The following is a 25,760-nucleotide window of genomic DNA, read 5'->3' on the forward strand; positions in this document are numbered from 1 at the left end:
TTCCTACACATAACAGATTTGAACCTCTACAGCATGCCCAACATCAATCACCTAATCCTTATAGAGGCCCACCAGCCCACTCTAGACCATGGAGGGGAAGGGGCAGAGGAAGAAGTAGAGAAAAAAAAATCAAAATAATCAAAACAACCAATACCACTACGCAAGAGTACCACAGACCAAGGTTTGAAAGTTGCACCCACTAAGAATAGGGATTTGAATAGATAGATTTGAAACATTTTGGACCTGCAGAAATTTGGGAAGAAACTGAATATAAAAAAAACATTTTGCCACTAAGGAAGCTACCACTAAAGTGTTACCACCTGAAAAGTACACACATAATGGTTAACGTAATAAATCTACATTTAACCCCAAAACATCTGCACACCAGTTTATAGATGTGTTTAAAAAGATGGTAGAAGCAGATATAAGAGAAATCCCAATACAAAAAGATTTTCTCGACAAATCAATCTGAGAAGGGATTAGAACAATCAAAGGAATAACATTGTGATTCGCCCAGCAGACAAAGGGGGGGGGGTATTGTCATATTAAACAAAGTAGATTATGACACAGAAATGACATGCATTCTGGGCGATGAAAGTACTTACAAAAAGCTTACTAATAACCCTACTCAGAATTTAAAATTACAGTTACAAGAATTATCTTCAGTATAAAGAAGAACAAGGAGTCCTGGAAGTGATGGTCTGGTCCTCACAGTGCCCTGATCTCAACATCATCGAGTCTGTCTGGGATTACATGAAGAGACAGAAGGATATGAGGCAGCCTACATCCAGAGAAGATCTGTGGTTAGTTCTCCAAGATGTTTGGAGCAACCTAACTGCCAAGTTCCTTCAAACTGTGTTCAAGTGTACCTAGAAGAATTGATGCTGTTTTGAAGGCAATGGGTGGTCACACTAAATATTAATTTATTTTGTATCTCTCTTCTGTTCATTTACTTTACATTTTATTGATTAAAATAAACTGTTAACACTTCTATTTCTGAAACAGTTTTAATACACAGACTTTTTTCACACTTATCTAAAACCTTTGCACAGTAGTGCATATTGTAAATTGATTCAGTAGTACTGTTATGTGTACATTACAATAAAAATAATTTTCTTAAAATTTTTTGTCTTTCAGCTTTACACAAAGAACACGAGCAGGTTATTGATTAAGGCTCGGTTCACACCTAAACAGGCCACGGATCGCACAGGAATGCTGTGTGTTCCTGTTCTCCATTTCAGGGATGAATCAGGGCCGAATCTTTGTCTGAATTTGGCCCTGATACTGAGCCAAAGACACACAGCATTTCTGTGCAGTGCGCCCCGCAGCCATCCCAGAGATATGTGAACTGGCTCCATAGAGAGCCTGTCACATTCTTCTGCTATGTGAATTGGTTGGGAAAACCGCATCCAATTCACATAGGTGTGAACCCAGCCTGAAACAATGTATTAATAGAGTTGGGTGAACGCTTCGGGCCAAGCAACATTTTGGCCCAAAGATCGCCTGTTTTCACATTCGGTGAACAACCTAATTTGCAGGGTGTTCGGCGAGTGGTGCCCCGCCGAACATCCTGCAATGAACTGTGCGCTGAATGCACCCCAGCATGTCACCGACTGGTGCATGCTGGGTCGATGACATCACAAGGGGCAGTGCCACCAGGTGGCCCCACCCTTACCTATATAAGAACTGCCAAACGGCAAGCCAGGCATTCAATGATTTGCCTTAGTTGATGACGGAACAATTTTTTTTTTCGGTCCGGCGGTGGTGGTGTTGTGATTGACGATAGATCTACATTGAGGGACACTGTTTTTTAATTTTTAATAAAGGAATTGTCAAAAACTTCCTCCTGTTTTTTATTTATTTTTATACTTTTTTGGTGAATGGGTAAGGGTACTATATACCCCATACTCATTCACATGGGGGGGGCTGGGATAATCCCCCTGCCTGCAGACCCCCACAACCACCGCCCAGGGTTGTCGGTAAGAGGCCCTTGTCCCTATCAACATGGAGACACGTTGCTTTGCGGTGGGGGGCAGGGGAGATCCCTGGGGGACTAAGGAGACCCCCCAGGCACTAAATTTAAAGGAGTTTTTGCATTGCTGCATGTCCCCCAGGGCAGTACCTGGACCTGTATACTCTTTTTATGGCCAATAACTTGCATATAAGCCTTCAAAATGGTGACTTTTGACTTTTGAGTTCTGGTCTCAAAGACTTTTAAAGGGTTCGCCATTCAGGTCAGAACTTTTTCTCGGGAGTTCTGGTGCAAACCAAACATGGGGGTGTTCGGCACATCTCTAGTAGTAGAAGTCATTTAACAAAGCAGTGGTGGCAGGGCCTTGCACTGTTTGAATTTCAGCCAATGTAACAGGAATCAGAATTTTCCTCCACTTTCCTCCTGGTGACAAAGGTCACTGGGGCAAATACAGAGGATAATTCTTCAAAGAGGATACACAAACAGCAACAGAAACCTGACAAAGATTCAATTTTTTCCTAGTGTATAAAGTTATGGCTTTTTTTGCATTGATAGATGTCCCCAAGGGCAGTACCCAGCGACCCCCCCCCCCCCATACTCTTTTTATGACAAATAACTTGCATAAAAGCCTTCAAAATGGGTCCCATATATTTTAATAGGGTTCCCCATTTAGGTCAGAACCTTTTCTCAGGAGTTTGAGTGTTCTGGTGTGAACCGAACAGGGGGGGTGTTCAGCCCATCTCTATGTATCAAATAAATACATCCCTAAAAATGATGGAAACACCGACACTGCTTAATTTGGTCTGCACATCTAGGCATCTTTGACTTCTGGTCATGAAGGGGTTAAAAACTTTGCATTTTCTGGGCTTTGAAAAGGTGTCGTATACTAGATTACTGTGGTAATTATTGTATTAAGAACCTAAGGGCAGGGACACAATATCCTTGCCAACTTCCTCATGCCTTTCTTAAAAACAAGACCCAAGCAAGAAACAGACAGCTTACACAGCAAACACCAGCTGTCAATAGCTTCTTTTGTCTTTAGAATGTCAAAAACAGCATCAGGGAAAATTCCAACAGCATTGTAAAAAACCTATTACAATGTGCGTTGTATTTCTATTTTGACCATTAAAATATTTATTTGTGTGGGTTTTACAGGATAGGGCCCTAGGACCAAAAAAAATATAGGCTGTGTCAAAAAAAAAAATACACATAGTCACTTAACCTCACTGAATGCAATCTGATTCAGTAATAGTAGTAATGGTGGTAGTAGTAGAAGTAGTAGTCATTTAACAGAGCAGTGGTGGTAGGGCCATGCACTGTTTGAATTCCAGCCTATCCAACAGGAATCAGACAATATTTGAGCAGTGTATAACTAGCTTAATGTTCCCATTGAAATATTTCCCCTCACCTTCTGCTCTGATGACAGCTCAAAATTTAAAATTTTCCTTCACTTTACAGTCCTGGTGACAAATGGCACTGGCGCAAATATAGAGGATAATTCTTCAAAGAGGATAGACAAACAGCAACAGAAACCTGACAAGGGTTCTAATTTTTCCTACTATATAAAAAAGTTATGGCTTTAGATACACTGATAAGCAATATTGACAGGCAAACTGCAGTAACCATAGCAACTGGCTAAATTATATACTAATAAAATCAGATAAGTGAATTAAGTATTATGATTGGCTGAAACAAATTTCTAAACTTTGCAGGTTGCTTTTTCCCTCTATAAATATGTCACAAATGACGCATAGTATATACTGGCATAAAAACCTAGCCATTAGTTTAATGTTTTTAAAACAAATTCTAAATGGAATGATTTACCGAACATAATTCAGTTATCACTTACTACAAAAAACGAAAACTCAATACAAATGTTTGTGTACCTTGTAGAAGTGGTACAACACGCCACACTGATATAGGTCCCCGACTGGAAAATTGTCCCATCGAACATTCCAAGAAGAACAGAGGAAGTCCAGCAAACGCAAGCATAATTGTGTAAGGTATTAGGAAGGCTCCTGCAGATTTCAATTATATAAGGCATTATTACATGTCAAAAAATTGCACTTGCAGGATACTCACATAATACAATTGTTTTGTGTTGTCTTGCCTGAAAAAAATGAATGCAGCCACCACATCTAAGAATTGGCAAGTTGCAATATATTATATTGTTCTTTTTAGTTTTAAATATACCTTAACTCAAAATATACTTGATTGATTTGTGTGTGGCCAGCATACGATCCCCTTCTTTTGCTGTGCTCAGCGGGGGTATCTTTTTAAGTGTGGAAGTGATGGGAAAGCAGACATGGCACACACTGACCAATGCCTATATCGTGAGATAAGGGCAGAGAAGTGCAATATTGCCAGGGAAATAATGGTGTTGTGTTTGCAAGTGTCAGATGTGCTGCACAGCTAGAGCAATGCTATCTTTCAAAATCTAAAACAAACTCAGTCATGTCTGTTAAGAAAATACTAGAAAATACAATAGTATTGCTAAAGGAGAAATGTTTTGCCAGGAAATGTAATTTTGTCGGAGGAAATTCACCACACAGTGTCATGTTGCCAATAGACAGGGAAGTGTCACACTGCCAAAGGGATGCTATGCTGTATAATATTTCAGAAGCAATCCCATTCTACTATAGAGGTGCTATGCTGCCAATGTCATGTTGCCATGTTGCCAAAAAAAGAAACAATTTTTCAGCTCCTTGGACCACCCATCTACCCTTCTATATGCTGACCTGCACTGTATATACTGTTAGGCACTGACTGGCAGGATTGTGGATGGTGTATACATATCTCACCTCTATGTGGTGGGGGCGCTCAGGGTTTGCTTATAAGAAACCCTGATCTTTTTCAGTTCTGGTCTGGGTCCTGGAACACTGAGTCTTTGTGGAGCTTTGGATGGGTTAGTGTCTCCAGTCATAGGTCCACATCTTACCTGAGAGCCAGGACTCAATGATTAGTCTCAGATGTCTACAGGCCTCTTCATGTAAGCTGACCTATGTTCAGGTCTCTCTCTCTGCAACTGAGGGAGCCTGCTGCAAGGTGAAAAGGCTGAGTCCTGACTGAACACTGAAGAGTACAAGAGCTGCCTGTTTGTTTTTGGGAACCCATGGGGCAAACTGTTAGTGAAGAATGGACATGGGTTTTAAAAGTGGCTTGGACAAGCAGATGTTTTGTTTAAAGTGGCTGTAAATGCTCACATATACCCAGTGAAGTGAATAGCCTCAGATGACACACAGAGACAAAACAAATCCTCCTACATAAGTTTTTTTGTGTGCTGTCTTCCCCTTTCTACACTCTTTGAAAAGTGAAGATCGTGTTACAAATATTTCTTCATCTTTCAGCAGCACATAAGGGTGGGAGGGGAGACTGGACTTACACTATGTAAGAGCTGATTGGAGAAAAGGAACCCCCACTCCACATAAGCAGAGGAACGTATGAACATTCAGAGCTGTATTATGAATAGACAAGCCCCCTGCTTATCTCCCTCTAAGCTCCCTCTCCGGCACAAATTTTTAGCTCATGTTATCTCATGTGTTGGAAAACTTCTCATGCTGATATCAGAAGAATGAAGCACCAGAGAAAAACAACACTTAGAGCTTTGGAGAGAGATAAGTAAACGCTACAGATATACAGTATCTCACAAAAGTGAGTACACCCCTCACATTTTTGTAAATATTATATCTTTTCATGTGACAACACTGAAGAAATTACACTTTGCTACAATGTAAAGTAGTGAGTGTACAGCTTCTATAACAGTGTAAATTTGCTGTCCTCTAAAAATAACGCAACACACAGCCATTAATGTCTAAACCGCTGGCAACAAAAGAGAGTACACCCCTAAGTGAAAATGTCCAAATTGGGCCCAATTAGCCATTTTCCCTCCCCAGTGTCATGTGACTCGTTACTGTTACAAGGTCTCAGGTGTGAATGGGGAGCAGGTGTGTTAAATTTGGTGTTATCGCTCTCACTCTATCATACTGGTTACTGGAAGTTCAACATGGCACCTCATGGCAAAAAACTCTCTGAGGATCTGAAAAAAAGAATTGTTGCTCTACATAAAGAATGCCTAGGCCATAAGAAGATTGCCAAGACCCTGAAACTGAGCTGCAACACAGTGGCCATGCAGAGGTTTAACAGGACGGGTTTCACTCAGAACAGGCCTCGCCATGGTACACCAAAGAAGTTGAGTGCAATACGCTGCACAATGCATCAAATTGGTCTGCATGGCTGTCATCCCAGAAGGAAGCCTCTTCTAAAGATGATGCACAAAAAAGCCTGCAAACAGTTTGCTGAAGACAAGCAGACTAAGGACATGGATTACTGGGATCATGTCCTGTGGTCTGATGAGACCAAGATAAACTTATTTGGTTCAGATGGGGTCAAGCGTTTGTGGCGGCAACCAGGTGAGGAGTACAAAGCCAAGTGTGTCTTGCCTACAGTCAAGCATCGTGGTGGGAGTGTCATGGTCTGGGGCTGCATGAGTGCTGCCGGCACTGGGGAGCTAGATTTCATTGAGGGAACCAATGTACTGTGACATACTGAAGCAGAGCATGATCTCCTCCCTTTGGAGACTAGGCCGCAGGACAAGTCGCGCAAGTGTGAAAGGGGCCTAAAGTGCAAGACAAACTTGCTCAGAGTGTTACTGAGTGTCCCTGCATTGTGCATGGTTTATCACACCCATTACCAGTTGAGTCTGTCCCCTTTCCATTACATATATGTATGTCAAGGATTATTTTTTACTTACATTTCCTCAGGCAATCCCCCTTTGTCTTCAGTGATCGTTATGCCCTGTACACACGATCGGACTTTCCGATGGAAAATGTGCGATCGGAGCTTGTTGTCGGAAATTCCGACCGTATGTGGGCTCCATCGGACTTTTTCCATCGGAATTTCCAACACACAAAGTTTGAGAGCTGTAGACAATTCCGACACACAAAGTGCCACGCATGCTCGGAATCAAGCAGAAGAGCAGCACTGGCTATTGAACTTAATTTTTCTTGGCTCGTCGTAACATGTATGTCACCGCATTCTTGATGTTTGGAATTTCCAACCAACTTTGTGTGACCGTGTGTATGCAAGACAAGTTTGAGCCAACATCCGCCGGAAAAAATCCAATGGATTTTGTTGTCGGAATGTGCGATCGTGTGTACAGGGCATTACTGGAGTTTAAGTAGATGCAAACCCCAACTGAAATTTTGTTTGGTAAAGCACGGTGGGAATAATTTACTAAAACTGAAGTGTGCAAAATCTGGTGTAACTCTGCATAGAACCAATCATATTCCAGGTTTTATTGCCAAAGCTTAATTGAACAAGCTGAAGTTGGAAGCTGATTGGCTACCATGCACATCTGCACTACATTCTGTGTGCTCCAGCTTTAGTAAATCAACCTCTGTGTATCATAAATAACTGACACATTTTTAAAATATAAATTTTTTTTTTTTTACATTCTTCATCCTTTTTTGCATCTCATTGCTGCTGATCTCCTGCATCCTTTTCTTATCTACACACATGCGCTCTAGTGATGACTGCATGGTATTTCTCAGTCCAAATTTCCTAATGGTGACAACAGTGGACACATGCCTATGTGGTGTGCGTTGAAATGGCCACTTGAAGTCTCCATTAGAAGCCCATGTCACAGGAAGACAACACAGGGGCACATTTGAGAGCCAGGGATATAATGATGTCCTGAACAAGGACTGTCAGGTATTGTTTTAATAAAAAAAAATTGCAAAAATTACTACACTTATGTCAATTTATTGTATTTTCCATTTTCCTCTATAAAGCAAAAAACACATGTAAAACGAATGTTAGAAACATTTTTCAGCACACAAAAAGAGGAAAACTATTTTTTTTAAACATACACATAAAAAGCTGTATTTTATTTATAAACGAGTAAAGAATTTTCACTTTGTGGAGTGAATAAGGTGAAAATATATTCACTTCAATCATCTAAATATACTGCATATTTACAGTCGATTGGAAATTCTGAGTGAACACATCTTATTTAGATTTTATTCTAAGTGAGCCTGCTCTTCTCGCTTAGTATGTTAGTCCTAAAGTGTGAATTTAGATTGGTTGCTCTGGGCTATTACACTTTTTTACTTCATTATACCTATGGTTCATGAGTCCAGTTTTAATGTTCCTTACTACAATGTCACATAGGATTACATGCCATGAACAGACTCTTGGCCATGCAAAAGACATGCTTTATGTTTAATGTTAGTTTATTACTCCATCACTTATCAGTATTTGATTGTGGTTTATGTTGTGCTAATAAAGGTCAGAGATCTCTTCTTTACGGTAAGTGTAGAATATTTACCCATCTCACTTCCTCGTACATCAAGGTACTAAGTGTGTGCTGGATATATGGAAAATCACAGAGAACAGAATTTAGTCATTACAAATTCCATGCTTATTGCCAGTATTGATTTATGAAATCCCCTGTCCTAGAGAAGAATGTGAGGCCTGTGTGAAACCTGAGCTTTGCTAGAAGTGGATCCTAGGCAGGATATTAAAACAGGATTAATGACGATTTTATAGCTTTTACAGGCAGTTGCATCAATTGTTCTTGGATTGATTAGTCTGCACAAAGTGTCCCAGAGTTTAATATGAACATAATGCTACATATATATTCTGTGTAATACACTATTGTTAAAGATTAAATAAACGTGTCTTGTCTTGTCACTGCTTAACCGATCATTGAATAAATACACAATTAGCTGCTTACTGATCAGACTTTGAACATGTAATCAGGACCTACCTAAATTCCCCAATTAATGCAATGAAACATCATGGGGGGTAAGGCCGTGTTCACACTGGTACAACAAATGCTCCGACTTTAGGAGCTCATATCACATGATGTGTAAAAATCAATGTTTCCCTATGGAAGCCGTCTTAACTGGTCCGACACAAGTCGGTCCAACTTTGAAAATGCTTCCTGCACTACTTTGGTCTGACTTTGATCCTACTGAATTGAATATCACTAAAGTCGGATCAAAGTCGGATCGCTGTCATGACTGATCCGACTTTGGCATGCTCTGATGATCTTGAAGGGGAACACCACACCAAATAAAAAAAACAGCATGAGCTCCTCCTCCAAGAGCATACCAGACCCTTCGGTCTGGTATGGATTTTAAGGGGATCCCCTACACTGAAAAAATGGCACGGGGCCCCCCAAAATCCATACCAGACCCTTATCCGAGCAAACAGCCTGGCAGGTCAGGAAAGGGAGTAGGGATGAGCGAGCGCACCCCCCTCCTGAACCATTCCAGGCCACATGCCCTCAACATGGGGGGTGCTTTAGAGCAGGGGGGCCCCAAAGCCCCTTGTCCCCATGTTGATGAGGACAAGGGCCTCTTCCCGACAACCCTGGCCTTTGGTTGTCGGTGTCTGTAGGCGGGGGGCTTATCAAAATCAGGAAGCTCCCTTTAACAAGGGGGCCCCCAGAGCCTGGCCCCCCACCCTATGTGAATGAGTATGGGGTACATTGTACCCCTACCCATTCACTTGAAAAAAAGTCTCAAAAATAAAACACATTACACATATTTCTAAAGTAATTTATTAAGGCAGCTCCGTCGTCTCTTTGGATCTCCTCTCCCCTCTCCGGCTCCTCTGCCTCCTCGGCTGACTTCTTCTGCCTCTAACGGCTCTTATAACCCTCTCCGGTTCTTCTCCCTCTGTCTGCTGTATTCTGCCTCCGCTGGGTCTTCTCCAATATCTTTTTGCTCTTTTGCTGGGTCTTCTCCGCTTTCTTCTCCCTCTGTTCTTCTTCAGATGTTGACTCGACGCTCTCTCCCGCTCTAATGCTGGGTGCGTGGTGTGCCACTAATTATATAGGCATGGGGAAGGGTCACCGTATGACATCATCCGGAGACCCCACCCCTTATGATGTCACCGCCCAGGGCATGATGGGCGGTGACGTCGTAAGGGACATGCCTCCGGTGACCCCGCCCCTTGCCTATATAAGTAGTGGCGCACCCGGCATTAGAGCGGTAGAGAGCGTCAAGCCAACATTGGAAGAAGCACAGAGGGAGAAGACAGCGAAGAAGACCCAGCAAAAGAGAGAGAAGATAGCGGAAAAGACCCAGCAGAGGCAGAAGACAGCAGACAAAGAAGGAAGAACCGGTGAAAGAGTGGAGAAGACCCGGAGAGGGGAAAAGAACCAGAGAGGGCTAGAAGACATCAGTGGAGAAGAGCCGGAGAGGAAAGAAGAAGTTGGAAGAGACGCCGGAGCTGCCTTAAAAAATTATTATTATTACTTTATGCTGTGTTTTATTTTTGAGACTTTTTTTTCAGGTGAATGGGTAGGGGTACAATGTACCCCATACTTATTCACATAGGATGGCTGGAATCTGGGGGCCCCCTCGTTAAAGGGGGCTTCCAGATTCCGATAAGCCCCCCGCACACCCTGACAACCAATGGCCACGGTTGTCAGGAAGAGGCCCTTGTCCTCATGAACATGGGGACAAGGCCCCCCCTGCCCCAAAGCACCCACCCCCCAATGTTGAGGGCATGCAGCCTGGTACGGTTCAGGGGGGGTGCTCGCTCGTCTCCACCCCCTTTCCTGACCTGCTGGGCTGCATGCTCTGATAAGGGTCTGGTAAGGATTTTGGGGGGTTCCCCTAAAATCCATGCCAGACCGAAGGGCCTGGTATGCTCTTGGAGGGGGAACCCATGCTGGTTTTTGTTTTTAAATTTGGCGTGGAGTTCCCCCTAAAAATTAATACCAGACACAGTGCCTGGTATTGTCAGGGATTAAAGTTGGAGCCCTGTTCATTGAAGTCGGACGCATGTCGGACTTCAAGTCTCAGAACAAAGTCTGATCCAAAGTGGTAAGACTGTCGTGTCGTACCAGCATGAACCCAGCCTTACAGGGTGGTCCATTCACGATCAGGTTATAGGTTACAGTTATCACAATACCTGCTACTAAAAACATTTATAAGGCTGGACATACAAAAAAATTCAATATTACAAGTCCGGCAGTCTTTTATCACTTCTGAAATTGTAGCAAGCCTAAAACAGCTTTTTTCTTTCTGTATATATGACTGTTGCTCAGAAAATGGAAAATGATCCATCTTAGATTTTTTAGATCACTTTAACAGTTTGCAACTTGTGTTTGATTTTGGTTGCATGTCTCCAGTTTGGAAAACTGATTTTCTCATTAGTTTTTCTTCAGTTCTAATTTCAAAAAGTGCATAGAAAAGTTATAAGGAAGTCAAAAAGATCAAACAAATGGCAGCAGGGGTTGCATTCTGATAAACATCTTGCTAGAGAGTAGTCCCAAAGATGTGTTTTCTGGAAGCACGCTTAAGTAGTCATTTTGAGGTTGTTATTGGACAGGAACAGATCTAATATGTGCATGCACATAAAATAAAGTTTTATGTGGTCTGGATGCAAATTAAAGTAGAGAGTTTATGTGACTACTGACAGTTTTTTCCTTTTATATCAGGCCAACAATTTGTGTTCTTACCTCCTCCATTCTTGTATGCAAGATAGGGAAACCTCCACACATTCCCCAAACCCACAGCATATCCAATCATAGACAGTAAATAGTCTGATTTTCTGGACCAATTTCCCCTTTCCTTGTTTTCATCATTAGAATCCACATGGGTGTCCTAGAGAAAAAAAAGAAAGAAAGTCAAAGTCATATAGAAGAGCTCCTTATAATACAGCAGGTTTGCATGATTCTATGATTATCTCTTCACACATAGCATTGTTCAATTAAAAATCTAAACACTGGAAAAGGATAAATAGTTATATTATTAATAGTAGTTAGATTTATAGAACATACAGTAACTAATTCCGGAGAGGAAAAACACACGCTCAGTGCAATCACACAATTGCCCTCTGGGACTTTGCACTAGAGGTGAATAAGGTAAGTGCTGAGACCCTCTCTCACTGTCACATAGACGCTGTCCATGTAGGGCAGGTGAGCAAGAGAAACTCTTTTCATTAAGCCTTAAACATGCTTCTGGTGAAATATTGTATCTGTACTGTATCTGTATGCATACTGTATGGCGTTCAACGTGGTAGATAAGGTTTAATACTGAGAAAACTAAAGTTATACATCTGGCTGCGAAAAATACAATACTCATTAAGAGGGGTTTCCCACGGAAAATCAGTGAGGGAAAAGGATCTGGGGGTGCTTGTAGATGAGGCTTAAAGTGTTACTAAACCTACAACAGTAAAATCAGTTTGTATATGCAGTAAAGAATGCTTGTTATACCCACTGAGGATCCTAAGGGGTTAATCCTGAACATTGTGTAAAAAAGGTGGTTTGATCCTGTCTTCTCTGATCCTCCCCTTCTTTCACAGTCCCCAATCCATCCAGTTCAATTTGGTGTGTATTGCTAGAGAGTTTGGGATGGGCGAACAGTTTGGCCCGAGCATAAGTTCATGCCGAACTTTCATTGTTTGGTCGTTCAGTGAACATCGGAACAAACGGGTCATTCGTCCGTTTGTTTCCCCCCCCCCCCGAACCAACCACAATGCATTGCGGCGCTGAACAGTACATTGCAAGCCCTGATTAGCTGAAGCAGTAAAAGCATCAGCCAATCAGGGCACAGAGCACTGTCAGAGTCATGATTGGACACTGTCATCATGACTTTATCCAATCATGGCTCATTCCCGCTCCACAGTATAAAAGGATTCTTTCAATGGCAGCCATTTTCAGTGTGATTTCGGTGTGGAGAGAGATAGAACAGGGCTTTGTTCAGTGCTATTAGTTAGTTAGTGTGCTATACTGTGCTATTTTGCTTCAGTTGTCAGTGTAGAATATTAGTTTAGTGTCAGTCTAGGGATAGTGTGAGTGTAGTGAGGGGGACCATCATTCAGCTTTGCATAGTGTGCAGCTAGAGTAGGGACAGTTCAGATAGTTTCACTGTAGTGTAGTGAGACTGTGTCAATCATACATACATTAGTGTAGAGTAGGGACAGCTTAGATAGTTTCAGTGTTTGTGTGCATTACTGCCAGTTCAAAGCCATATCGTTTTTTTTGTGCGTTACTGCCAGTTTACTGCCATATAGTTCTGTGTATGTTACTGCCAGTTTAACGCCATTTACTTCTGTGTGCGTTACTGCCAGTTTAACGTCATATAGTTTTGTGCGTTACTGCAAGTTTAACGCCATTTGCTTCTGTGTGCGTTACTGCCAGTTTAATGCCATATAGTTTTGTGTGCGTTACTGCCAGTTTAATGCCATTTACTTCTGTGTGTGCGTTACTGCCAGTTTAAAGCCATATAGTTTTGTGTGCGTTACTGCCAGTTTAACGCCATATAGTTTTTTGTGCGTTATTTCCAGTTTAATGCCATATAGTTCTGTGTGCGTTACTGCCAGTTTAACGCCATTTATTTTTGTGTGCATTACTGCCAGTTTAACGCCATGTAGTTTTGTGTGCATTACTGCCAGTTTAACGCCATATAGTTCTGTGTGCGTTACTGCCAGTTAATCCCATAGCGTTTTTTGTGTGTTGCTGCCAGTTTAACGCCATATAGTTCTGTGTGCGTTACTGCCAGTTTAACGCCATATAGTTCTTTATGTGTTACTGCCAGTATAACGCCATATTGTTTTTTGTGTGTTACTGACAGTTTAATGTCATATAGTTTTGTGTGAGTTACTGCCAGTTTAACGCCATTTACTTCTGTGTGGGTTACTGCCAGTTTAACGCCATATAGTTTTGTGTGCGTTACTGCCAGTTTAATGCCATATAGTTTTGTGCATTACTGCCAGTTTAACACCATATAGCTCTGTGTGCATTACTGCCAGTTTAACACGATTTACTTCTGTGTACATTACTACCAGTTTAACGTCATATCGTTTTTTTGTGCGTTACTGCCAGTTTAATGCCATATAGTTCTGTGTGTGTTACTGCCAGTTTAACAACATTTACTTCTGTGTGTGTTACTGCCAGTTTAACGCCATATAGTTTTGTGCGTTACTGCAAATTTAACACCATTTACTTCTGTGTGCGTTACTGCCAGTTTAACGCCATATAGCTTTGTGTTGCGTTACTGCCAGTTTAACGCCATATAGTTCTGTGTGTGCGTTACTGCCAGTTTAAAGCCATATAGTTTTGTGTGCGTTACTGCTAGTTTAACGCCATATAGTTTTTTGTGCGTTATTTCCAGTTTAATGCCATATAGTTCTGTGTGCGTTACTGCCAGTTTAACGCCATTTATTTTTGTGTGCATTACTGCCAGTTTAACGCCATGTAGTTTTGTGTGCATTACTGCCAGTTTAACGCCGTATAGTTCTGTGTGCGTTACTGCCAGTTAATCCCATAGCGTTTTTTGTGTGTTACTGACAGTTTAATGTCATATAGTTTTGTGTGAGTTACTGCCAGTTTAACGCCATTTACTTCTGTGTGGGTTACTGCCAGTTTAACGCCATATAGTTTTGTGTGCGTTACTGCCAGTTTAACGCCATATAGTTTTGTGCATTACTGCCAGTTTAACACCATATAGCTCTGTGTGCATTACTGCCAGTTTAACACGATTTGCTTCTGTGTGCATTACTGCCAGTTTAACGTCATATCGTTTTTTTGTGCGTTACTGCCAGTTTAACGCCATATAGTTCTGTGTGTGTTACTGCCAGTTTAACAACATTTACTTCTGTGTGTGTTACTGCCAGTTTAACGCCATATAGTTTTGTGCGTTACTGCAAATTTAACACCATTTACTTCTGTGTGCGTTACTGCCAGTTTAACGCCATATAGCTTTGTGTGCGTTACTGCCAGTTTAACGCCATATAGTTCTGTATGTGTTAGTGCCAATTTAATGCCATATAGTTTTGTGTGCGTTACTGCCAGTTTAATGCCATATAGTTCTGTGCGTCACTGTGTGTTTGGCGCATTATATTGCAGTATATTATAGCGTATCTGTGGAGTGTGTCTGTGTAGTGTGAGTACTCAAATTAAAGTGCACCAAACACCACTTGACATTAATTAAAGTGCATCTACGTACAGATTTCCACTTCTTGCTTATAAGCATTGCCCCCGCCCTCCCAATAATGTCTGGGAGGACAACAAGGAGAGGTAGATGTTCCCTTGGCACTGTAAGGGGGCCAGCAACAAATGTGTCCACAGGCAAAGGTGGACATGGTGGTCAGTCCTCAGGCAGGGCATCATTTCCTCTGTTTAGTGAGTTTGCCCATGCTATCCAGCCACAGCATGCAGAAGAGGTGGTGGACTGGCTTACTAAACCATCCTCATTCTCCTCATCCTCTGTCACGCAAGCAGAGACAAGTGTGCAGTCCCCTGCAGTTGCCAGAGTGGATAAACCTGCCTCCTTGTCCACATCTATTCCTGCCATAGCCCCAACATCAGCCATGGAGGAGTCAGCTGAGTTATTTGCCCACAGCGTCAGCCACTTGCTTCTTGATTATGCCCAGCCAATACTGAATTCAGATGTTGGTTCTGAGGTTGAGGATGACAGGAACATGAGCCTAGAAAGAGGGGAGAAGACTGGTAGACAAATTGGCATTCATGTTCCCCCAGCCGCAGCGTATTGCCAAGTTGTCTCCAGTGGTAATGACGATGATTAAGATGGAGGAGATGGAGATGACGATGACGATGAGTTCACTGATGTGACTTGAGTGCCAGATAGAGCACAGGAGGAAACTAAAGGTGAGACGGCACAACCCCAAGGAGGCCGACATCAGGAAAGAGTAGAGAGCAGCCACCCTATTCCATCACATTCTGCAGCTGTTATCTCCCGGACCACTCCCCAAAGCTCAGCTGTCTGGGCCTTTTTCAGCACATCTGCAACAGATTGCACTGTTGCTATCTGCAAACTGTGTCTCAGGCACATCAAACGTGGCAAAAACACCAACCCTTTGGGTACCACATGCTTAACAAGGCATTTAATGTCCAACCCCTCAGCCCATTGGCAAAAGCACCTAAAAGCCACACAAAAGGGGCACAAATCTGTCACTCCTCCTCCTCCTACTCCTTACCCACTTTAGTCTGCCCCTTCTATACCGAGTCATTACCTCTCAGCAGCCTCCACTGACAGGGATGATGGTATAGCACAGGGTGTCCCAGGTCCTAGCAGCACATTCACCAGCAGCACACCACCAGCTGTAGACTGTAGCCGGCAAATTTCTCTGCCCCAGCTGCTGCAGCGGAAAAAAAAATACAGTCCCTGCCACCAACATGCCCAGCGTCTAAATGCAAATTTGTCAAAGCTGTTGGCTCTCCAACTTCTGCCTTTCAGCCTGGTGGATTCTGCCCCCTTCCGTGAATTTGCACAATATGCTGTACCACATTGGCAGGTTCCCAGTCGCTACTACTTTTCACATTCACAAGTCCATTACATCTCTCTACCATCACAGTCAGCCGTAAAATTCACCTTACTGTTGACACGTGATCCAGCAAGCACCGGCAGGGACGATATATTTCATTCACAGCACACTGGGTGACGCTGCTTGCAACTCAAAAGGATGCAGAACAGGCCTCGGTGCTGCAGCTTGTTGTACCCCTACGTCTCCATACAGCTGGTGGTGATGATGCCAGATCTGTGAGCTCTACCCCCTCCTCCTCCTCCACCACCTCCATGCCCTCCTCTGCAGAATTGTTCTAGGAACATCAGGTATCCCTTAAGCCTTCAAAGGGCTATTCCCAGAGTCAGGCTAAAAGGTGCCATGCAGTGCTTCAGCTGGTGTGTTTAGTGGACAGGAACCACACTGGAGCAGAGATTATTGCAGCTCTGCAGGGACAGGCCCAGAGGTGGTTCAAACCATGCCAGCTGGAGCCAGGAATGGTGGTGTGTGTTAATGGCTCAAACCTCCTGTCCTCCCTTAGACAGGGAAAGTTGACTGGCACATGTCCTCAATTTGGTGGTGCAGCATTTCCTAAATACGTACCCAGAGTTGCAAGATGTGCTAAAGCTGGCCAGAAGAGTCTGTTGCCATTTTAGGCGGTCATACACAGCCAGTGCTCAGTTGCCTGAAATTCAGCGGGAAATGCACCTGCCCATAAACTGATTTGTGACATGCCCACCAGCTGGAACTCGACTTTGTCAAAGCTGCAGCGGCTATACATGCAACAGAGGGCCGTCAACAAGTACCTGTGCGAATACAACATGACAACAGGCTCAGGCCGCCTCTGCTTTTTTCCCCACGCCAAATAGCTGATCATTAAGGATGCATGCACTGTATTGTCACCATTTGAGGAGGCCACAAGGATGATGAGCTGTGACAGTGCATGCATCACTGACAAAATCCCTGCTGTGTTCCTGCTGGAGCAGAATCTGTGTGGCATTATAGACAGGGAACTGGAGGCAGAGCAGCAGGAGAAGAGGAGGACTTCCTTTCCTCTTAAGGTCTACTTTATCCAGACACCATCATTCCTATGTCACAAAACACAAACAGGAGGAGAGAGGGGGGGAGGATGAGGATGAGGAGGAGGATTGTAGCACTTTCATAGGCTTTGAAGAAGAGGAAGACATGCGTCAATCTGTAAGCGATGGCTTTCCAACCCTAGGACCCTTGGGAGTAGTACGTGGCTGGGAGGAGGAAGTTTCAGGTGCTGTGAGTGACCCCGAAGAGTCTGCTTCTCAAGCCTCTGCAAATTTGAGGCACAAGGGCAACCTCATGCTTCAAAGCCTGCAAAATGACCCAAGAATATGAGGCATAAAGGAGAAGGATGATTACTGGTTGGCAACCCTCCTTGACCACTGTCATAAAAGGAAGGTCTCAGAACTCATCCCATCCCAATAGAGAGTGCAGAAGGTAAAATCTCTTGAGGACACGTTAAAGAGGATTTTATTGAAGGTTTTTCCTAACTCCAGTAGGTTACAGTGTCATGGAAAACATCATTTTGAGTCTTCTGTTGGTCAAGAGAGGAGTGTTGGAGAAGGCGTCTGCCTAAGTGAGGCATTTTGGAATTTTTTTAGTCCTCGCCGCCCAAGGCTGTCAGCTTTCACATCCCATCGGCAGCATCTGCATCACATTGTGGACAATTACCTCGGGGCCAAAACAGAGATGGAGAGCTTTCCAGCTGACGATCCACTGACTTACTGGGTTATAAGAATAGACCACTGGCCAGAACTTGCCCAATATGCTATTGAGTTGTTGGGCTGCCCTGCATCCAGCATGCTTTCAGAATGGGCATTCAGTGCTGCAGGAGGTTTCGTTATTGATAATAGAACGCCTCTGTCCACAGACTCCGTGGACGATTTGACTTTTATAAAAATGAATCAGTCCTGGATTACCAGCTATGAAGCCCCTGATCCTGATGTCACTGATTAAGTCTTTTTGGGATGTGGAATCTCTGCAGGACTTCGAGGCTGCCTAGATTTGAGGGTGTTCAATCATTTCATCTGGAAGAATGTTTTTGGTATAGGTTTCATGGGCACAATTAACACCCAAAGACCAATTTTTCTGCACCTGTTTGACAGGTGCATATCATTGCAATTTTTTACAGCAAGGACAATTCTTGCTTTCATCAAAAGAACCTTGATGACACCAGAATGTATCCAAAAAATCTCACTACGATGTGGACTCATCATACACACTGGCTCCCCAGCTGTTGCTGAGAAAAATAAAGACAGCTTGCAGGCAAAATTTCATTTTTTTGGGCTTTATAAATGCAATTATTGCTGCAGCAGATTCTAGACGTGGTACAGATCTGCCACTTTACAGGTAGACTAAGGGGACCCCCCAGGCACTATATTGGAAGAAATTTTTCATTTTTAGGCTTTCACTTTAAAAATCAAAAAATCACTGCTCATTTAAAAATTACATTTTTCACAAACTTTTTTATTGATAAATGTCCCCCAGGGCAGGACCTGGACCGCTATAACCATTGTATGCCCAACTACCTTCACTTTTGCTTTTTGACCTTTGGGTCCCTTTGACTTTAATGGGGTTCGTTATTCGGGTCCAAACTTTCGCAGTGTTGGAAAGTTCTGGTGCGAACCAAACAGGGGTCCATTTGGCCCATCCCTAATCAGCACAGGGTCAATCAGCACTGTCTAGACAGAGGGTCTGGGGTCAGGACAGTCAGAGGAGAATGAAAACTCCTCCTACAAGCCTTAACTAGTGCTCGTCCGGACACTGATAGAAGTCACAGGACTGCTACAGTTTATACACTCCTGATGAGCAAAAGTATTTAGCAGTTTATATTTACTAAAATAATTGCATTTCCATGTTTTGTGCACTGTGGAAAACCAGAGATTGGGAATGCAGGGTCCTGGGTTTAGTAATACTTTAACAATAGCATGCAATGCCAAGCTGACAAAGCTAGCACAACTCTGATGCATTGAAAAGGGCATACAGTATATTCAAGAGATGAATCAATGATTCTACCTCTTTACAAAACACTGGTTCTGCCTCCCCTTGAATATGCAGTTCAGTTTTGGTCACGCCAGGAAGAGCCCTTTGGCACATCTGTGCATGTTCCATAATTTGCGGTGCCAGAGAGGGAAGCAGAACCACTAAAGAGGGGACTGAATTTCCTCTTTAATGGATCTGGTAATTGATTTGAATGACATAAAGGACTCCTTAGTTGTTCTGAAGTATAAATAAAGTGTGAAACGACTGAAAGTGGTAAAAACGTACACGCTAGTGGTTCCATGAAATGGGGCAGATTTTGAAGATGGAATATGAAAGTAAGAAATGTTTCATCTATGTAAAGGGCATTAGATTGACAGCTGTATGATCTATTGTACCTGACTTGTAGTAAATCTGACCTAAGAGATTATTTTGTGGTCCTGCATTAACAAAGTGTTCACATTCCTAAAACTGTCTTGTAGAACAAAATTTGATGCGTTCTTTAAACTGGTTAACTGTATATTTGATTTCTATATAAACACTTGGACGTACATTGGATTATTCAATGTAAGCCAAATAACTATCTATCTAGTTTTGAATGTATTGTCTTTATTTGTTACAGTATATTCCATACTTACATAGTTACATAGTCTAGTTAAAAAATACACACGTCCATCTAGTTCAACCAATAAAAGCCCCAAGAGGCAACTAAATATTCCCTTCAATTAACTTTACCTATAAATGTTAGTATCCAGTTATATTATGTACATTTAGCATTCTAAGGTACTCTTGGTATTCTAAGGGTTCGGTCACATTATATCCATGGAGCTAAGTTGATCTACACTAAACATGTGCACTACCAAAAATTGTGTTTAGTTCAGTTTTCGTTTCATACGTTTTTTTGTTTCTTTTCATTTATCGGATCAATTGTTATGATCGGCATTCGTAACTTCAGATGCATTCGTATTCGTTCTTTTCCATTCGTTTAGATGGGGCATTCGTTACTTTGGATAATTTGTAACTTCTGATGCATTTGTATTCGTTATGCTCACTAACAGTTACTTTAGCCAAATTTGAAAGGAAAATTCAATAAAAATGTAAATCAAATCTGTCCCAAATTAGCTGCTATGGCACAGAGACCTGAATAGAAGAATTACTGACTCCAGTTATTTTTACCTATAATTCAATAATTTATAATAATAAATAATAATAATAAAAAAAACTATAATAATAGTTCATATTTTAATTATAATAGAAAATACAAAAAACTAAATTATCCGAATGTAATTGATTCGGTAAACTCGTAGGTTGAATCAGTTCTTTCAAATTTTTGTTTCTTTGGGTTTTCGTTCTTACTGACAATTCGTTTGGTATGCATTCATCAAAAGAGTCTTTTGTTCATTCAGATGCTTCCAAATAAACGAATATGCTGAATTTCGTCAACAAACTAATTTGGAACTAAACAAATTGTACATGTCTAATCTACACATGTCAGTGCAGACTCAGCACAAGAGCACATAGAAAACAACTGTTTTCAATGCGAGCTGTTCACACTATAATGCTGTGTTTAGGGGCTGTGAATAAACATACAGCATGTCGCTACACTCTGCAGTGCATAGGCTTGAATGAAGTGCCATTTTGTGACACTTAAATAAAGTTAAAAAAGAAAAAAATAGTAATGAGATGCATCGCCCCTCACTGCCCCACACAACACATCCCAATGCACAAGCAATGCAGCCTGGTGTGATGGAGCCCAAAGCAAACACAGGCTACAGTTACAATTTGTTCTTTAGTAAATCATCCACTAATGTCAAACCTACTTGTCTTCTCTAGGTACCTAAAAAATAAAGTGTAAGACAAGAGGTTAAACAGTTCTAAGATATAACAATACACAAAGTAACACAAGACTCAAAACTCAAAACAAATAACAATGAATTGCCAGGGGTGTGTTATTAAAGTTTATACAGTAGGGCTATTCAAGAATGTTTAAATGTGAACATTAGGTAGCTCTCAAGAGTTAAATATTAATGCAAAACTATACACAGAACAGAAAGAATAACTCTTCTTAATCGATTGTGTGCTTTGAAAGACATTCCAGTCATTTGCATTGCTTCAAGGAAAATCCATCAGGTTGACATGAAGTGAGAGGATAAATGTTGATGTTGGTTTAACCACTTGCTTACAGGGCACTTAAACCCCCCTCCTATCCAGACCAATATTCAGCTTTCAGCGCTGACGCACTTTGAATGACAATTGCGTGGTCATACAACACTGTACCCAAATGAAATTGTTATCATTTTTTCCCACAAATAGAGCTTTCTTTTGGTGGTATTTGATCACCTCTGCGGTTTTTACTTTTTGTTAAAAAAATTTAAAAAACTGAATTTAAAAAAAAAAAAAATTTAATTTTTTAATATTTTGTTATAAAAAATTTAAAATGGGTAATTTTTCTCCTTCATTGATGTACGCTAATGAGGCGGCAGTGATGGGCACTGATAGGCGGCAGTGATGGGCACTGATGGGTGGCAGTGATGGGCACTGATCGGTGGCAGTGATGGGCAGCACTGGCAGGTGGCACTGATTGGCACTACAGGTGGGCATTGATAGGTGGTACTTGTGGGCATTGATAGGTGGCACTTGTGGGCATTGATAGGTGGCACTGTGGGCACTGTTAGGTGGCACTTTTAGTGGGCACTGATGAGGCAGATGTGCCTCTTCCACTTTGGGATCGATGTCCCTGACATGTGAGCCGGTGATCGGCTTTTTTTTCTACTCACGCTGTCAGCGCGAGTAAAAAAAAAAACGATTACCGATGTTTTGTTTACATCATGTGATCAGCTGTCATTGGCTGACAGCTGATCACATGGTAAGGGGCCGGGACCGGCCCCTTACACGGATCAGTGATCAGCCGAGTCTCATAGACTCGGTGATCACAGCGCGCCCGGCGCGCGCCCTGCAGGGCGTGCGCAGGGAGAGTGCACAGGGGAGGCCGTCATATGACGGCCTCCCGGGAATGCAGGTCCGCGCTGTGGCCGTCATTCGGCCATAGCATGGATGTCTAGTGGTTAATAGCAGATGTAAGCAGGGAGACTGTTACTGAGAGATATTGGGGTTGATTCACCATAAGAGTAGAGCATGTTGAAGAGGAGCTCCAGTCTGGGCAAAAAAAAAAATAAAAGTCATCAGCTACAAACACTGTAGATGCTGACTTTTAATATAAGGACACTTACCTGTCCAGTGATCCAGCAATGTCAGCACCCTAAGCTGATTCGTCATTGTGCTCCCGGTGCAGGCGCCAGCATCTTCACTAAGGAAAACAGGAAGCAAAGCTTTCAGGCTTCACTGCTAGTTTACTGCACATGCACGAGTCATGCTGTGCTTTCTGAATAGTCCCGCCCTCTTTTGGGACCTGTGTGTGTCCTAGAAGGCAGCGGGGGGAAGGAGGAGGAGCCGGAAAAACTCAAATATCGCCGTGGCGATCTTACCCAGAAGTGGGAGCGAGTACCTGTCAAAACCAGGTACCCGCTCCCCCCTCCCCTCCAAAAAGTGCGAAATGTGGCAGTGGTGGGGTGGGGGTGCGAACAAATGGGGATTGCAAAGTGAATTTTTAATGAGCTTAGTGAATAAGGCAAAGCTTATGGTTCATTCACACCAGTAGTTTTTTTTTTTTTAACCCTGCAGGACTGAATGAAAAAAAACTGACAGCTCAGGAGGAGTCACTGTACTAAATATCCAATGTTAGTACAGTGATCTCCCCTGATGTTTTATTGCGTTCTGACAGGGGGGCAGTCCACCCGCCCCACCAGAACACTCTGCACACTGCTCTCAGCCAGTGACTGAGAGCACTGATCAGGAGCTGATTGGTAGACCTTTTTGATCATGCCCCTTTTACAGAAGCCTTTTGTCAGATTAACTCCAGTACACACGGGCCGAATGTCGCTCAACATTCGGCCTGTGTGTACTAGGCTTAAAGTAATTGTTTTATCTTAAAAAATGCTGTAAATACCGTATTTCAATGCGCCACTCGGCTTTCTCTTCTCCCCGTCTGACAGCTAGAGCGGGAGGGGCCAAAAATCCCCCCGCTGACATCACTCGGGAGGAGGAAAGAAGAGAGAGCCGGCTGGTCACATGATCGCCGAGCGGCACATTAGAATCTGGTATTTACAGCATTTTTTTTAACTAAAACACAGAGACAGAGGGACACAGGCATAGGAACCCAACAGGATTATACAGCACATTAACAGTTATTTCAGCGGCAGGAGGGGGAGGAGGGCCATGACACAGAACTCACAGGTTAACAAATGCTTTAAGGGTGGATTCACTTTGCAAAGAATACCCAACTGTGTGCAAGGGAAAAGGAAGAAAAATAAATGATTGAAGTCAGCAAAACTTCCCCCCACTCACTAAGGACCCTTTCACATGGGATTTCCAGTTAACTCCTCCTGTCAGTTTTTCAGACAGACCTGATTGGAAGCTCCATGCAGGTCTATAGGCAGAAGGATGTCAACATTCTTTCAACCTCAGAGTCTGTCCAGGTACAGAAAAAAAACAGAAAAAGGACTACTTCCTTTCCAGTTTTTTCAAGACCTAAACATGACGGTTCAGAGATAGCCTGATGTAATCGGATACATGTTCATTGCCCTTAGAGCCATCACAGATCCACCACAGTCCACTTTCAGAATTCAGGCAAAAAGTGAACTGGTATAGAGGCCACAAAGTTACATCCATCCCTGTCTGCTCTGATTCAGCAGAGTCCCTGCTGAACAGAGCTGAGCACTCACATGTGAAAGGATACAAAGTAAAAAATGGCCACTGTGGAAAGAATGGGGTGGGAAAAAAAAAAAAGGTACGCAAAGCATACAAAGCTTGCAATTATCTATTTGTAAATTGTTATTACTAAATATTTATAAAGCAGTTACACCGCATAGAGGTAGAAGGATCATCTGCAGCTCTGCATATACCTGCTTTGCTCCCTTCTAATCTATATCGATATATGCTTCTCACCACCTAAAGGCGTGAACTGCCTATTGCCAATCTACTAATAATGATCATTCTAAAGCTGTGCGATATCTCCCTTAACATCTTTTACATTTCACCTTAAAAATTATCATTTGGAAAGGACTTTTTGCACTGAAGCAGCAAGTATGGATAAGACTGAGTAACTGTGCTGTAATTACAGCACAATACACTATTTTGCATATAACTACTGCTGCTATCTGCATTTCTAGGACACAACTGTTTGAATTGCGCTCTAATTGAGAGTCCACCTGCTGTTTGCTTTCAAATATGAATGAAAACTGGACTGATATATGGTTCTAAATAAACACAAGTATCCAACATAATCACCCTATTATTCACAGCTCCACTCAGCATCAGTAATCATCACCAGCATGAACACATGTTTATTACATATATCTGTAGCACCCACATCCTAGAATAGGGCTACAGGTAAATTTAGTTATGCAGGGTGGTAGCCAGCCTGGCTAATTTGTAGTGTTTAGTGGTCAAATTATTTCTGTTCTAATTCTATTTAGTTGTGGCTTCTCCCTTTTGTCAGTAGGTGTCACTGTTGCCTTTGACATTAGTATGAGCTATACAGGGCTTTTTTCTCAGACAATAGGTGCAGGAACTCCCCCTTTCCGACTCACCCCTTTTCTGCGCCTCTACCCCCCTCCCAGTACCGTCCCTTTTAGACAATATAGAACCTAGTATCATTTTGAGGTGCTAAGTAATTTGTATGGAATTTGGTAATGATATCAAGAAAAGCAGTAAAATAGACCCCCTGCAGCCAGCAACAATAGACCCCCCTAACAACAATGGACCAACCACAACAAATTTCCCCGCCAGTAACAATAGACTCCTGGCAGCATCAACAGATCTCTGCACAGCCAGCATTAATAGTCTGTCTGGCTGCTACAATAGACCCCTCCCCCAACAGTAGATCTCTTTCAGCAACAACAGACCCCCCAGCAACAGAAGACCCCCCCAGCAACAATAGGTCCCCCACCAGCAACAATAGACCCCCCTTGCAAAAATAGATCCCCAGCAGTGAGCATTAATACCCTGCAGCACACCCCAGCACCCCTTGCCATTACATACAGTCAGTCCAAGAGGTGCTGGAACTGCGTATTCCCGCGTTCCCGCTGAAAAAAAGCCCGGAGCTACAGTACATTCAAGTTATGGATAAACATACATTTCCCAGCCAATCAGATTTGCTGCTATGAATGCTGGGAGAAGCTATTTATTGTGAAGAAGTCAGGTGATCTCAGTCTTTCCGCCCAGGGCTGCGGCCTGGTTTGGTGTGTGTGTGTGGAGGAGCTCCTGGCTGCTAGGTCTGAAGCCTGAGGCATATCCAGGTGCTCTCCTGGCTGCTAGGCCTATCCGGGTGTTCAAGATTCTGCTGAGATAACTCTGCTCAATATCCGGAAACAATGCTGAAAGGAAAGGATTGAGACCTGAGATGAAGTACCAGAGGTGACTCCATGGAGACCCTGGGAAAGAGTCAAGAATGAAT

The 25,760-nt window shown here is 42.7% G+C and overlaps 1 protein-coding gene across 1 annotated transcript in view; it reads right to left on the bottom strand.

Moving 5' to 3' along the window:
• LOC141107997 (sodium- and chloride-dependent neutral and basic amino acid transporter B(0+)-like) overlaps positions 1 to 25,760 on the bottom strand; it is an 87,274-nt gene that overhangs the window by 56,327 nt on the left and 5,187 nt on the right. Inside the window, exons 2-3 of the mRNA XM_073599142.1 lie at positions 11,448 to 11,592; positions 3,859 to 3,990 (exon numbers count right to left, since the gene is read on the bottom strand). Of these exons, the coding sequence (XP_073455243.1) occupies positions 3,859 to 3,990; positions 11,448 to 11,592 (277 nt within the window). The remainder of the gene's footprint in view (positions 1 to 3,858; positions 3,991 to 11,447; positions 11,593 to 25,760) is intronic.

Source organism: Aquarana catesbeiana, linkage group LG09, assembly GCF_042186555.1.
Source record: "Aquarana catesbeiana isolate 2022-GZ linkage group LG09, ASM4218655v1, whole genome shotgun sequence".
Lineage (NCBI taxonomy): Eukaryota > Metazoa > Chordata > Amphibia > Anura > Ranidae > Aquarana > Aquarana catesbeiana.